Source organism: Cinclus cinclus, chromosome Z (assembly GCF_963662255.1).
Source record: "Cinclus cinclus chromosome Z, bCinCin1.1, whole genome shotgun sequence".
NCBI classification, from domain to species: Eukaryota; Metazoa; Chordata; class Aves; order Passeriformes; family Cinclidae; genus Cinclus; species Cinclus cinclus.
Genome location: NC_085084.1, coordinates 48442055 through 48456700, shown reverse-complemented (window position 1 = coordinate 48456700; position 14646 = coordinate 48442055). Strand labels below are relative to the sequence as shown.

The following is a 14646-nucleotide window of genomic DNA, read 5'->3' as shown; positions in this document are numbered from 1 at the left end:
AACCATAAAAACATTCGAAGGACAATAGTGCAACCATGTCAGAGCATAAAGCTGATGTTTGCATTTTACCTTTTAGGTTGAAGACAAGGTGACCTTTTAAAGTAAAACAGAAAAAAATATGCATTCATTATTCCCATGTATAAGTACATGCTTTAATTTCTAGATTTAAATATTTTTCTAATTTCTTTTGCTTTAACATAACAAGACATAACAGATCTCACCATCACAGGATTTCTAAAATGAGTTCCAACTGAGCTATAGCTATATCCCCATTTAATAGTGCTTTTTCAGTCATCCAGATACTGACCATAAATTTACTCCAAGGCAAAACTTTGTTAACAGCTAACAACCTTCTACCCTGAATCTTATTTAGAAAACAACACTGTTTCAAATTCAAGTTGCTTTACATGACACAAAAAAAAAACCCATAAAATAATAAATTAATTCAGGCTACATAATTTGGCTGAATAATGCAAGACAGATTTTGGTTATTAAAATAAATGTAAAACAAAAGTACCCAAAACATCAGTGGCCTGCAGAGAGGGGAAAACTGGTGTGAAGATGTGAAGGCAGGTCCCTGAACTCACATCCTTCAACCAGCCTCTCTACAAACATGGCAACCTTTGTACAGTAAAAATATTAGATTGGAAAGCAACTACTACACATGCACACATGCTGCTAATTCTGGAATGTGAAGCCCAGAGATACTTTGCAAGAGATACTCCTGATGTTCTTACACTGGTGGAGAGAAGGTCAAGGGAGATCTACAGATACTGAAAGGGAAGTCACCAAGATTGTAGAGGACATATTGGGGGAAAACTGTTATAAATTTGTAGTCATTTGGGGAACTGAAGTTGGACAGGAAGAGAAATGTTTATGCAGAAAAGGAGGACAAATATGAGAACATGTTGCCTAGACTGATGGTGGTAGTACCTCTGTCTTGGGGCATTTTCATAGGCTGACTACCCAAACCCACAGATAACCAAATTTAGGGCTGGTGAAGTCTATCTCTGTTTGGGTCCTTGGAAGGTTGGACAAAACCACTTCCAGAAATCCTTCCTATAAATCACTTTATGTGATTCTCTGTATCCAGCTAAAGCACTTTGCTCATGCAGGTTTGTCAATAATGTTTAGGCAAACATTACATCTCATTTACTGCAGACCAAGACCACAGAGCTACTCAAACACAGAGCTCAGGACACACACTCAGAACCCTGATCCCAGTCCAGGCTCTCTGAGTTAGTAACACTGAAGGAGAAACATTTTGGAATGTAAGTAACAGCTTATAATCATGATCCTATCCTGAGGAAATGCAAATACCTACATGTTGAAGATTCACACTTCACAAACCGAGCCATGTATCATCTTCCTCTGTTCTCCCTACTGCAAACACATCCCAAATTCATTTTACTTCCATTTCACTCATATGGACAGAGGGAAGGGTTCATACAAAGAACACAGAAGAGTGCTGACTGCATCAATGCAGTCAGTTAAATTTGTTTTTTCTCCTCGAAGAAGTTAACTGAAGCTGTATTTATATACTTTAAACAATACAGAGTTAACAGCAAACATTATGTCTGTGATTAGGCATATTCCTGACACACCTGAGTGTCCTGCATTCTCTGCCACCTGCTTCAGATAAGTCTCAGAACTACAGTAAGGCCTCCTGTACTGCTGCGTGGGAAGCTGCTACAACCCTGAAATCTCCTGCATGGAATTAGACAGCATGTGAAGATTCTCCCAATACTTAAAAAAACCCTCACCAAATATGTTTTGTCTTCTAACCTAACCCTAACCCAGAACTGTTATAAAGTGAAATAAAATGTCTTATTCATTCTGGCATTAGATTTCTCTCTCTTGTTAAAATTTGCAGATAATTACCCAAGGATTAGATGGTCTGATTACAGGTTTGAAAGGATGCCTAAAGAAAACACTCTTCCTAGTTGAAACCTTTTTTTCTTTTTGCAATTATGAACCATCCCGTTTCTCAGATCCCCACATTTTATACAAGAGACAACCCAGTACAGGCCATACAGTGTTCACATCTAGTGCTGATAAAATGCAGCAAACAGCTGCTAGTCATACGGGTTTTCTATCTGTTGATAAAACTTTATCCAAGTTTGATTTACTGAACTAGGCTTCAGCCTGGAGATGTTTTATTAATGGAGGAGACAATAGTTTGCTGGCTCTGAACAAGTCCTATCCTATTTTGATCAAAATCAGTGAAAGTTAAGAACTGAATTTTGACTGCTAACTGTACAAATGCCCATAATTTTTTACTACACTATAAAACTCTTTGGAACTATTTTAAGCAATAATAACTCAGTGTTTAGAGATTCTGACACCTAAAGCTACCACCCCTTGCTGAGTTTCTCAGATCTTGTCTAAAATCAGGTAAAGGTATTCTCATTAAGGTGATTGCTGTTCATTCCAGGGATCTCTTCTAATGAAAAATCTATACAAATGCTTGTGCATGTGCAGCAATTCTTTCACCTGTTGATTTAAAACTTATAAAAAATGCATTAAAAATATCTATTAAATCAGACTCCTATGTACTATTACAATCCTTCAATTACTGACTGAATAGAAGATACTTGAAAAAACAAGAGAAAAATTACAACTCCTAGCTCTCTGTAGTAACAATAATGATCTAGCCTAAACAGGCAGACAGATAATGGATCATAACTCATTTCAGCAATACTACATATCATAGGTGTTTCAATCTCTCTGGAATTTTGAACTGTATTAGTCCAGCTAAAGAGCTGTGTAGGATCAGATGCCAAATCTATTTCTCAGTTCTTAGTCAAACCCCAACACTCAAAATGAAATACATTTTAACTAGCCAACTTTTGAGGAACTACAACAGAACACCATGAACCTGCCACTGTCTTCTCCTGACAAAGACCATTCTGGTTCCCCTAAACCTAGGGATTACTTGGACTTAGGCAACCCTTAATAGCTTGGAGTTTTCCTAAGAAATGTTTAACCAACATATATTTAAAGCTGTCAAAAACTAGATAAGCAGACATGATCAGAAATAGATTAAATTAACTGAAGCTGTAATTTTTTTATTTACCTGTGACTGATATTGGATATTATTAAGTTCTGTATATACAAAATACTCACGCCATAAAGAAACATGTAGGTAGAGACAATAATATATATTACAATATTGTACGCAGTGACTACTGTAGCATTTATTCTGAGCTCATTGCACTGAATTATATTCCTTAAGAAAGGGAATGGGATAAAGCAATTTCACAAATTTAAATTAATAGAATCTGGATTTTGAACATTATGTGTAGCTTCTAGATATACAAATGTATAAATCCATAATAAAAATAAAACACTACTGAAATATTTCAGTTTGGTTGTTGGCTTGGGTTTTTTTAAAATATACAAGTTCTTTAGTAAAGGAAAATTATCTGTCATTTAAACATTGCAACAGTTTTTTGAGAGTGCTGACTTTTTGACAGGTGTCCCAGACAGGCTGGTTATTGATCTTGTATCATCTTGATTACCACTTCGTTTTCGCACCTCGCTGTAAAAAACAAAAAACAAAACCAAAAAAAATGTGCTCAATGAAAATATTTCTATTCATGTTCACTCTTCTATTTTTCCCACTATATGCTGCAGAGTTCAGTACCATCTACTGTATGGCTAATACAATGTAAATAAGCACAGAATCAACATGTCTCACAGGTTTCCAATTTGGAAATAATATTTATGTTTCTATGCAATTCATGGTGATAAAAATGTAATTTTTTTAATATCTAGTAACTGCCCCATGTTCTCATTTTTCTTCAGCTTTCTTCTGGGAAGTTTTTCTTTTTTTTTCTTCTGTATTTTACCATAGAAAGTATGTTCATAGCTCTAAGTATAAGACCAAGTAACTCCAGTTTCAAGTATAAATTAACTTTCATAGAAAAAATGCAAGTTGTTGGGTGTTTTTTAGAAATGCAGACTTAAAAGCTGTGCACATATGACTGATTATGGATTACACACAACTAGGCTTTCAAAATTAAACTTCAAGAAAAAATGGTTTGAAAAGGTAGTAGAATTGTAATATTTTGCTCACATACTATCACAGAAACACCAGGGTGCTAAATGGACATTAATAAAATTTCTATCTTGTAAATAATTTAGAGAAGGAGACATCAAAGAAAATATGTGTAATTAGAATGGTCAGTAATAAAACTGAATATATATTAATATGTATTAAATAATTAAAAATAATTACACATAGAATTATTACATTTCAAAATAAATTATGAAAGAGTTAAGAAAATGAATCCATGTAGAATTAAAATTACAATTCATTCAGCAAAGAGGTATTAAAACTGCAGGCTCTGTAACTGAGTCCTGGTTTAAATATTAATTGAGAGAGCTTTGTAACATTTTCAAGCAAAAATGTTACTTCATTAAACCAAGACTATATCCCACCCTGCACTTACCTGTAATGATTTAAGAGAGTATTTTTCTTTTTTTTAACATTGGTATGATTTTAAAACTGTGTGTGTATCTTTCTATGTATACTCATACACAGCGTCCTTTTTGTAAAATATACTCAGATGTGGTCAGGTGAAAATGAAAACACAGTTACTTACCGTGCAAGATGAAGAACTGCTTCCACAATATTAGACCCATCTTTAGCACTTGTTTCACAGAATAGCGCATTATAAGTCTGTGAGTGAAAATAAAGTGTTAAGCTAACTGATCTGAGATGGTTCCCATGTGAATGGGTACATTCAATTACAAATTGCTTTCTGAATAACACAAAGAATGACAGTATATTTAAAAGAACATTTCTTCTAGTGCTCTTCATAGTTCAACACATTCTCTTTAGTACTATGAACTAAAACAGTAATTGTTTTAATTATTTCTGGTTTATAATCAATACATTCTGAATTATTAAACTGAGTAAAAGCCATACTATAAGCTTAATGACAAAATTCAATCTTCTTGTCCAGAAGACTGCAATCTAGTAAGAAAGTTGCCAGGGCAGGTCACTTAATCTAACTTGCTAGCTACTGTAACTACAGCAACCAGCTATTGTAGGTTAAACAAAAAACATCATTCCACAAGTAACAGACTATCTAGCCCAGTATAACCAATCAATTGTGCAAGTGCTCAGCCACTGAAGACCCTTAAGACTCTTGCTATTATTCTAGAAATACAGGATTTGTGCATCTCTTTTACCCCATATACATACATGCAAAAAAACACTTGTCCACACTTCTATTTATAGCATGGAATTCCTTTTTCTTTCTGCACGTGGCAGAAATACAGAAGAGTTTCTTGAAGATGAAAATTATCCACACAGTATCTGGACAGACACAAATCAGTCAATCGTGTGCCTCCTATCTGAACTGGCAACTTCTATTCGGCAGAAGAAAAACTCAGTCTTCTGTCCATCCACTTTTTTTACGGAAAAGACTGGGAAGTCTTTTACAGCCAAAAATGAAGTTCAGCTCAGCAGACACCGGTAAGTGATTTAACCCAGCAAACACCATCAAAACACCATAGTTTAACACAAAGTATCCATGAATCCTCATTACCTGACTTGGACAAATGAACAGAAAAGTACTTTTGTTTACTAGTTTCCACATGGTTTTCAGATTAAAACTCCTAAAACCGTTTTATACTAATGAGGTACACTTGGACCTTACCATAGCCAGCTTTTCTCCATAGTTTATAGGCACACACTTTTGCCCTTGCTCTGTAACATCTTGACGGAGATCTGCCTTGTTTCCCACCATCATAATTGGAATATTCTCATGAGTCGCATCCTATAAAGGGAATTTTATATCCTTACTGCTAGAACACTCAGAAAGTGAAGAAGTGGCTAACACCATCCTGTCATACCAATTTCATATCCACAAAGTCATGCACACTAGTAGGAAACATTGACTAATTACAAAAGTTATGCTGAGAACCTTTTATAAACCACTCAAAATATAAGCAGTCAGCTAAACTATCAGCCTGAAAAGATGGGCTTTCATTCCTGTAAACCTTGTTTCCCAGAAACAAGTTTAATATGTGAAGTTAATCTAATGGAATTAGTTACTGCATCTAAATACTGTATGACAAAATTACTAAGGGAAAAGTAACCAACTTCTATACCACAGCTAAAAGAAAATGCTTTCATATAAGATGATTTATGTATTTTGCTTGCCACTTTCCCTCCTATTAAGCATCCCCAGCACAAGAGAAAAAACCCTTGCACTAAATGAAAATTCATATTCAAATTAAAAAACAAGAATTACAAGTAAAAAGAAATACTGAAAATATCACTTGAATTATAGCTAATTTACAGAATCAAATGTATTGGTTTAAAATACAAAAACTCCAAGGAATATTCAAGCCATCCACAAGAAGTTATCTGAAATGTGCTGACACATCCAGCTCAAAAGGAAGTGAAAGAGAAGAGTGTCATTACACAACATACTTTATCACAAAGAGATGTATCAATTAAATTCTAACTGAGTATGTCAGGATACATTTATGACTTCCGTGTAGCTTTTATTTCTATGACAGCCTCTAGTCTGGATAATTACAATTTACATCTAATATAATTTTATAAATAATAAGGCTAACAATGGAGTGAAACATAGCTTCTAAGTTGTATACATGTAAGGGTCTTACCTCTATCATATCCACCCATTCTCTCACATTAATAAAGCTTTTTTCACATGTTACATCATATAGTAGTAAGACACCATCTGCTCTTCTGAAGTATGATTTAGCAATACTTCTAAATCTTTCCGAAAAAGAAGAAAATATTTGCATAAGGCCACATTATCAAATAACAGTTCAGTTCAACATCATTAAGAACACAGCATTATTTAATTTCACTACTGAGTACAAATTTCTTCATATAATACAATGAATTCTTGAAAACTGCTGATGCAGCTCTACAAATGTTCCTTAAGGACCAATGGGATTCTGTCCTAAACAAGGATCAATATTTTGTATCTCAAAACAATCTACAGTGTATCTATTACAGACAGACTAGTCTCAAACTGTGCCAGGGGACGTTTAGATTAGATAATAGGAAAAATTTATTCTCTGAAAGGGTGGTCAGGCATTGGAAGGAGCTGTCTGGGGAAGTGGCAGAACCTTCATTTCTGGAAGTGTTCAACAGATATGTGTAGATATGGCACCTGGGGACATGTTTTAGTGGTGAACACAGCAGTACTAGCTTAACAGTTGGACCCCATGAGCCTGGAGGTGTTTTCCAACCTTAATGGTTCTATGATTCTATGATCCAGCTACATGGAACTTCCTAAACTGACTGGCTCACTTTACTTCCTTTGAAAAAGACAGAAATACAATAAAATTATTACAGGACTTCATGATCAATTTGTCGTCTTTGCCATGAGCTTTATACACACTACTCAACCAAGTACAATAATTAGGTATTTACACTGGATATTAAAATATTCTTCACAAATTCATTACATGAGAGGAGACTGATTGGATCCCTACCAACATACAGCCAAACAGAAATCTTGGTCAATGAACATACTAAACTGATTTCCATGGCACTAGATTAACCTCATAATAAGCCTTAAAAGTTGTTGGTAAAAGAAAGGCACTCAAGTAAAGATGTCATGGGATTTTGAGAAAACTTTACACAATATTTTGAAGAATCTTGGATACAAATTCAGCAACATGCAAAGATATTTTTGGCCAAGTTCCAAAGAGTCTGGAAAGAAGCTTTTATATACTAAATACAATGCAAATCAGGACCAGGATTTTCAAGGAAGGAATAGGAGAGGGGGAGGAAGGGAAGGCAAGGGAAGGCAAGGCAAGGCAAGGGAAGGCAAGGGAAGGCAAGGGAAGGCAAGGGAAGGCAAGGGAAGGCAAGGCAAGGCAAGGCAAGGCAAGGGAAGGGAAGGCAAGGGAAGGCAAGGGAAGGGAAGGCAAGGCAAGGCAAGGCAAGGCAAGGCAAGGCAAGGCAAGGCAAGGCAAGGCAAGGCAAGGCAAGGCAAGGCAAGGCAAGGCAAGGCAAGGCAAGGCAAGGCAAGGCAAGGCAAGGCAAGGCAAGGCAAGGCAAGGCAAGGCAAGGCAAGGCAAGGCAAGGCAAGGCAAGGCAAGGCAAGGCAAGGCAAGGCAAGGCAAGGCAAGGCAAGGCAAGGCAAGGCAAGGCAAGGCAAGGCAAGGCAAGGCAAGGCAAGGCAAGGGAAGGGAAGGGAAGGGAAGGGAAGGGAAGGGAAGGGAAGGGAAGGGAAGGGAAGGGAAGGGAAGGGAAGGGAAGGGAAGGGAAGGGAAGGGAAGGGAAGGGAAGGGAAGGGAAGGGAAGGGAAGGGAAGGGAAGGGAAGGGAAGGGAAGGGAAGGGAAGGGAAGGGAAGGGAAGGGAAGGGAAGGGAAGGGAAGGGAAGGGAAGGGAAGGGAAGGGAAGGGAAGGGAAGGGAAGGGAAGGGAAGGGAAGGGAAGGGAAACTCTAAGAAAAATCCTGCTTAAAAATACAAGCATGTAAGAACAAAGAAAGCCAAAGACTAAAAACAGAACAAACCATATGCATCTACTCCATTGTTTACTATATCCAAGGAAGGACACATGGATTTAACTAATTAATCCTGTGGTGAACCTCAACTGTTTCTCTCTGTGGTAAGAAAAGATTACCTCAAGCATCACCGAAGCTAACACAAGCATTCCACCTGTCTTGAGGTCTCAGCAGAGAAAAATTGCATCTGTTTACAGATATTTACATATGGACCATACAATTAATGGGGTTTTTTTTTCAGCTAGATGAAAAAAGGCAAACTACTTTTACAAACAAAATAATTCAAATTAAGCAAGTGCAGAGGATCACTAACCTTTCCTGCCCAGCTGTGTCCCACAGCTGTAGCACTGTAGGTTCTCCATCAACAATTAGTCTTTTCATTTGAAAATCCACACCTGGAAAGAATCATGTGTATAGTCTAAAAAACCCCATCAACAGTCTTATAAAAAAGACAGAAAATTAAATGGTATGGGCTATATAGAACAGTTTTTCCAAAATTAATCTCTTTTTTAATAGGTTATGAGATTTCAGTCAGTCACGCACATAGTTCTGAACTGCAATAATCCCCAGACTGCATTTGTCTTTTCCCAGAATTGATACAAATTCCATTCTGAACAAAAAATAAGATCTCTTGCTTTATTTTGCTAAACACTTCTATCAAAGAAGCAAAAATATTTTGTGAAAAACTTGGTTTCAAATACCTAGGGAGAAAAAGATAAATTAAAAAAAAAATCCTGACAAGAGGAAATAAAACAAACATATACGTATGACTCGACTGAAAGACAAAATTCAGTCTTTGGAATTATTAAGACTTAAGTTTATTGGCTGACAACTATACTAATACACACAAGTAGTCAGTCAGAAGTCCTTCTAGCTATATTTAAACCAAAGCTTCAATAATGCTTTGAAGAAATCACAACAAAAGACAATAGGAAAGACATCAAAGGATAGTATGAAATATTAAGGAAAGAGGGAAGTATCGAGAAAACAAGAAAGCAGTGAAAAATGCAGAAGAGTTCATATACACACTGAAAGTTCCTTACACTGACAATTCCTTCTCTGGTGCTTTGTATTGTTCAGAAAGAAGCTTTGTAAAGGAAAACTAAATTAGATCAGTACTCCATTGTACACTACAAACAGCTGTTATTACTAAGCTTTAGTACTCAATTAGATCCCACAGCCCACGTGAGAAGCTGCATGTGTATATCCAGGAAACCCTAGCAAGCAATGACAAAGGCAAGCTGTTCACCCACTTCCCTGCAAAATAGCAATGAAATTTCATTTCAATATTTTAAGAAGAACACCAACTATACCCAGAGTTGCACTGGTATTGCCTTGAAATTCATTCTTGCAAAGTCTCATAAGAAAACTGGATTTTCCCACTGCTGCATCTCCAGCAAGAACAATCTTGTAAGCCTTCTCTGAACTGGGGTATTTTGGAGTGCATTCAGTTGCATCTGACTGAAAATGAAAAGAATCCCTCTATAACAACTCATAAAGCAAAACCCTCCATATCATTCTTTTCCATTTTTCCCCTGAAGAACCAGTTACCTGAGGGGTGAGAGCAGATAAGTGTTTTCTCGTTGAAGCAACTGAGCTGCTTCGACTAACTGGTCGTGAGGGCTTCCAGTCTAAAACTCCAGGGCTGTTAGCAGGACTGTAGGCTTCTTCATCCCTGATATCTGGAACCTGAAAGTATGAGTTAGTTCTCAGGTGAGAAAACTATGCTTTTTTTGGAAAGGAACAGCTAAAACTGATTAAAACATTTTAACAGTTTGGATTAAACAGAGACAAATGACCAGATACAATTCTGTGCAATTCTAATCAAAATAATGTGATTATTCTCTTCTCATTCATTTCTGCTCTTTATTGTTATCACATTTTGTCTTTCAACATTTTTATTGTTTAGTATCCATTCTTTCAGTATTCTAATAAAGTAAATTAATTTCTATATGAAAATCCCAGCTTAAAACATAGTCACAATAAACAACTGCGACAATACTTTATTTCAAAGCTTGTTTTGCAAACATTAAGAATTTCCCCAAATACATTACTCTGTATGCTATTACAAGTCAAACTAAATTAAGTAGAGCACAGCTGAAATCAACATTATTAATAGCAAAGTCTCCACAATATTAATGTCTATTAAAGGCACAGAAAATGGTTTACCTTAAAAAAAAACAAAACAAAACAAAACAAAAAAAAATTTCTACTGTGCTTGATACTGTTTCGGCTATGTAGTACTCAGTAACTCTTTGAATGTTACTAACAATAAAACTGACATAGTAAAAAACACCATCTTACATTTTTTTAATTCTCCAAGACTTAACCTGTAAATTAATGTGTGCACTAAGAGTATTCTATCTCATATGTGTTTTTTGACACAGCACAGTAAGAGAAAATGAATGGAAACCTATTTCACTTCTGCTTTCTTCTATCTTTAGAAAATGAGCTCCTTTCTGCATACAGTTTAACAACCTTCAAAAAATCACATAAACTTCAAAAATGAAGTTATTACCTCAAAATGTATCAAAAATGTAAAAACAAAAGGTTAAGTATTCATACATTCTCAAAAAAAATATCACTAATTAACTTAAATGTGTACGTCCCAAATATTTACTTTTAAGTGGCCTGTGGACAAAGATCCATTTTATTTTAAAGATAGGAAAACAATTTTGTCTCCAATCAAAGGCCTTCTTCAGAGAAGGAGTAAATCTGGCACTTACATCTGTATCAGAAGCATCACCACCAAAGCCTTCTTGCATATACTGTGACCTTTGAAAAATCCTCTGATGCCTATATTCCACTTCTGAATCATACTCATTTGAATCTCTCAGGGTAGACAAACCACTGTCAAAACAGCTCTCAGGTAAGCTGTCAACTTCACAGTTTGTCCTTTGCATTGGATCGCAAAGGGCTAAAGAATCATAATCTTCATCAACACAAGACGAATGAGATGACCTAATAAGAAAATATTGGAAGGGGAAGAATAAATCATTCCATATAATAAATTCCAATAATAAATAATTGCTCTTTCCAACAAAATCTGATTCTTTTGGAATAGCCAATTCCTAGAAATGCTGTTGTTAAGTTTAAGACATATGTCAATCCCTGTCTTCCCTTTATAAAGAATTTCTTTCTCAATCATATGTCTTGGGATGCTCAGATGAAGTTATTTAATCTATGTTACTGATGGTGACTTTCTAAATCTCAGTAATTTTGATTATTTGTTAATTTTAAAAAGCCTATCTAAAAAACCATACAGAAAGTTATGTACTATGAAGACATCAGAAAAAGGAAAAAAAAATGTTTTAGCTGATTTCTATCTATTCTAACTCATAACATGACCTTGACATACTGTATCTTGTTCATATGAATGCACTTGCTCACAGAGGCACACATGCCAGTAAGAAACAGCTATAAATATAGAAAAAGTAGTAGCCAAGTTCAGGACATCAGTAATGGTGGAAAAAGTAATTTAAAATTTTTTCTTACAGTTTGGTAGGCTATGCAAAACCTAAACCTTTACACAGAATTCCTCTCTTTTCCCTTAACCTTCCTTCAAAGGTTTTTTTTTTTTTCATTCTGGATACTGTAATACACAAAAATATTTTAATGAATGCTGCAATGCCAGAATGGCTTACAGAAAAATAAAAGGTTTTACTTATATAAATAAAACCACAGAAAATGAAGGTTAATAGAGTGAATCTTTGAAAAAAAAAAGTCTTCCAAAAAAGGTTACGATGGCTACAATCTACAATCATTATCATGCTCCTTCAGCAAGACAGGGACATTCATCAGCTAAAGTGAGGCAGTAAAGGTCTCCAAGGCATAGCAGAGAAGAAAGGGTCTGGGATAGCCCAGTTGGGAATGGATGTGATGCACAGAACCTTGTCTGCTAAACCAGACAAGGTCAGCATCAATCTTTGTAATAACAGCTTACTCCCAGAGGGGCTCCCCCGTGATGGCACAACACAGGAGAGTACACTGGGGAAAATCACCAAATTATGAAGTTGTTACTGAGTCGAATTCCTCCCTGCAACTGGCCAAATGGGGGTGGACAGTGGCATCATGGTCCCATGCAGCAACATTCAGAGCCATCTAATCCACACCTCTTCAGGCTGATGAATAATCATATGAATGCACGACCTCTTTGCTTTAGAATATAAAAGCATACATGGTCTTTGTACTCATGCTTCTACTAGCCTATATCAAATCATTGAAACTCTGCTATAACAAAGTTAAGCTTGTCAGGCATTCCATGAAATAAAGCACATTAGTAGGCAATTTTCAACTTCACTGAACCATTAATTCAATGCTGGGAATTTAATATATGCTTAAAGCAAGTTATACCAAGATGAATCTTAGTGATTAAAAAAAAAAGAAAAAAAAATCATGCTTTTTAGAACAAATTGCTTAAAACATGTTAGTATGCAAAACTCTTAATGCTGATCTTATGTCAGGAGACAAAGTACTAAAAACAAACAGGTTTTGTGACACTCACACCTCTTTCTATCTTTTGATACTATCAAGTCACACATGTTAGGATTAAGATTTACTCCTACCACATAAACTTTCCTCTGAAGTAGCCTGTATTTCTCACTTTTGCAGAAATGCAAGGATTGCACCATGTGGCAGGTATTAATAAATATTCATGGAGAACAACATAACTAAGCCTCCAGAGAAGCCCCCTGAGAAAATTACTGAATTTAATATGCAACTTCGAGTGGATGTCTCTAAAAATTTGCAGAGGGTCCAACATTAGGGAATTGTGTTTATCTGCATTCATAAAAAGGAAACAGCTTGTGACAACCAAAACTTTACAGCCAGCAAACATATCTCACACAGAGACAAGAGAATAAGAATGACACTACTCAATGAATGGGGATATTATAAATGTGAAGCAGAAGTCAATTTTATTCCTGTTGGGGGTTGGTTCTTTCCCTTTTCCCTCTATGGAATTTTTCCCATTGTCATGCTAAGATACCTGCTGACTGGGCCCTGGTGACAAGGGGGAGGAGAGAGGGGAGGGAAACCCCGCGAGATTCAAACAGCCAGAAGAGGAAGCGGAAGGCTGGGCCTCGGCCCATTTTCCCCCGCAGAGTTTGGACGAGAAGGACGATCGCTGCCTCAGCTCCATCCAGCACCAAGACCCATCCTCACTGCTGTCAGACCCTGCCCTGCTGCCTTCTCACTGTAACCTGCCACCATCCAGCACTCTGCTGAGCACCAGGACCCACACTGTGAGCGGAGAGCTCTCTCTCCATCTCTCTCTCCCCCTGGGACAGCTCTGCCATCACCCCCAGCCCTCCTGCAGCTCTGCGGGACCCGCCCGCCCCCAGCACCGGGAACTGCAGCTCAGGGAAAAGGTGCCTGCAGCCAGAAAGGGACTAGGACTGTGTTACTGTTCTGTTTGTGGGTAATTTCATAGTTCTTGTTTGTCTTGTTAGATATACTAGTAAAGAACTGTTATTCCTACCCCCATATCTTTGTCTGAGAGCTCCTTTAATTTCAAAATCATAATAATCTGTAGGAAGGAAGGATCACATTTTTCAGTCCAAAGGGAAGCTTCTGCTTTCCTTAGCAAACACCTGTCTTTCAAACCAGGACAATTCCTATCCAAGATATTTTTCTTTGTGGCAAAATATAAAATACAGACTACTAAGGCCTCTATTGGAGATCTCTTTATGGTTTGTAATACCACTGGAATAAAAAGAAGACAAAATAATCCAACAATTGAGTAAGGACATACATTTTTTGCTGATGGACCTAACTGTTTAATGAACCCAATGTGAAAACATAGCATGATTGACAGGGCTGCCTCCAACACCCACTGTCTTCAGTGAATCTCTGAAATGATGAGAGGAATTTCTGATCAATGATCTGTATCCAGTACATACAAAAATAAATATCTCTGACCATCTAATTGCATTTAGATAACTTACTGGTTTTGAACTCTTATCCCATTAATATCCAAGTGCATTCCTGCATGTCAGTGTGAGATGAGGTGGCTTATTCTTTTTAAGAATCAGGCCTACATTTGTAGCAATTATTACATAGGAAAAAGGCATACAGGCTGAGAAATAAAACATTTTTGATTTTATGTTCAGGTATTGAGTAAGGCTAACAAAGGCCC

The 14646-nt window shown here is 36.6% G+C and overlaps 1 protein-coding gene across 1 annotated transcript in view; it reads right to left on the bottom strand.

The window, feature by feature from the left end:
• Nucleotides 1-3432: 3432 nt before the first annotated feature.
• The window catches only part of RASEF (RAS and EF-hand domain containing), a 30117-nt gene continuing 18903 nt past the window's right edge, over nt 3433-14646 (bottom strand). Inside the window, exons 10-17 of the mRNA XM_062513307.1 lie at nt 11237-11471; nt 10062-10199; nt 9824-9971; nt 8824-8905; nt 6646-6760; nt 5670-5789; nt 4608-4684; nt 3433-3541 (exon numbers count right to left, since the gene is read on the bottom strand). Of these exons, the coding sequence (XP_062369291.1) occupies nt 3433-3541; nt 4608-4684; nt 5670-5789; nt 6646-6760; nt 8824-8905; nt 9824-9971; nt 10062-10199; nt 11237-11471 (1024 nt within the window). The remainder of the gene's footprint in view (nt 3542-4607; nt 4685-5669; nt 5790-6645; nt 6761-8823; nt 8906-9823; nt 9972-10061; nt 10200-11236; nt 11472-14646) is intronic.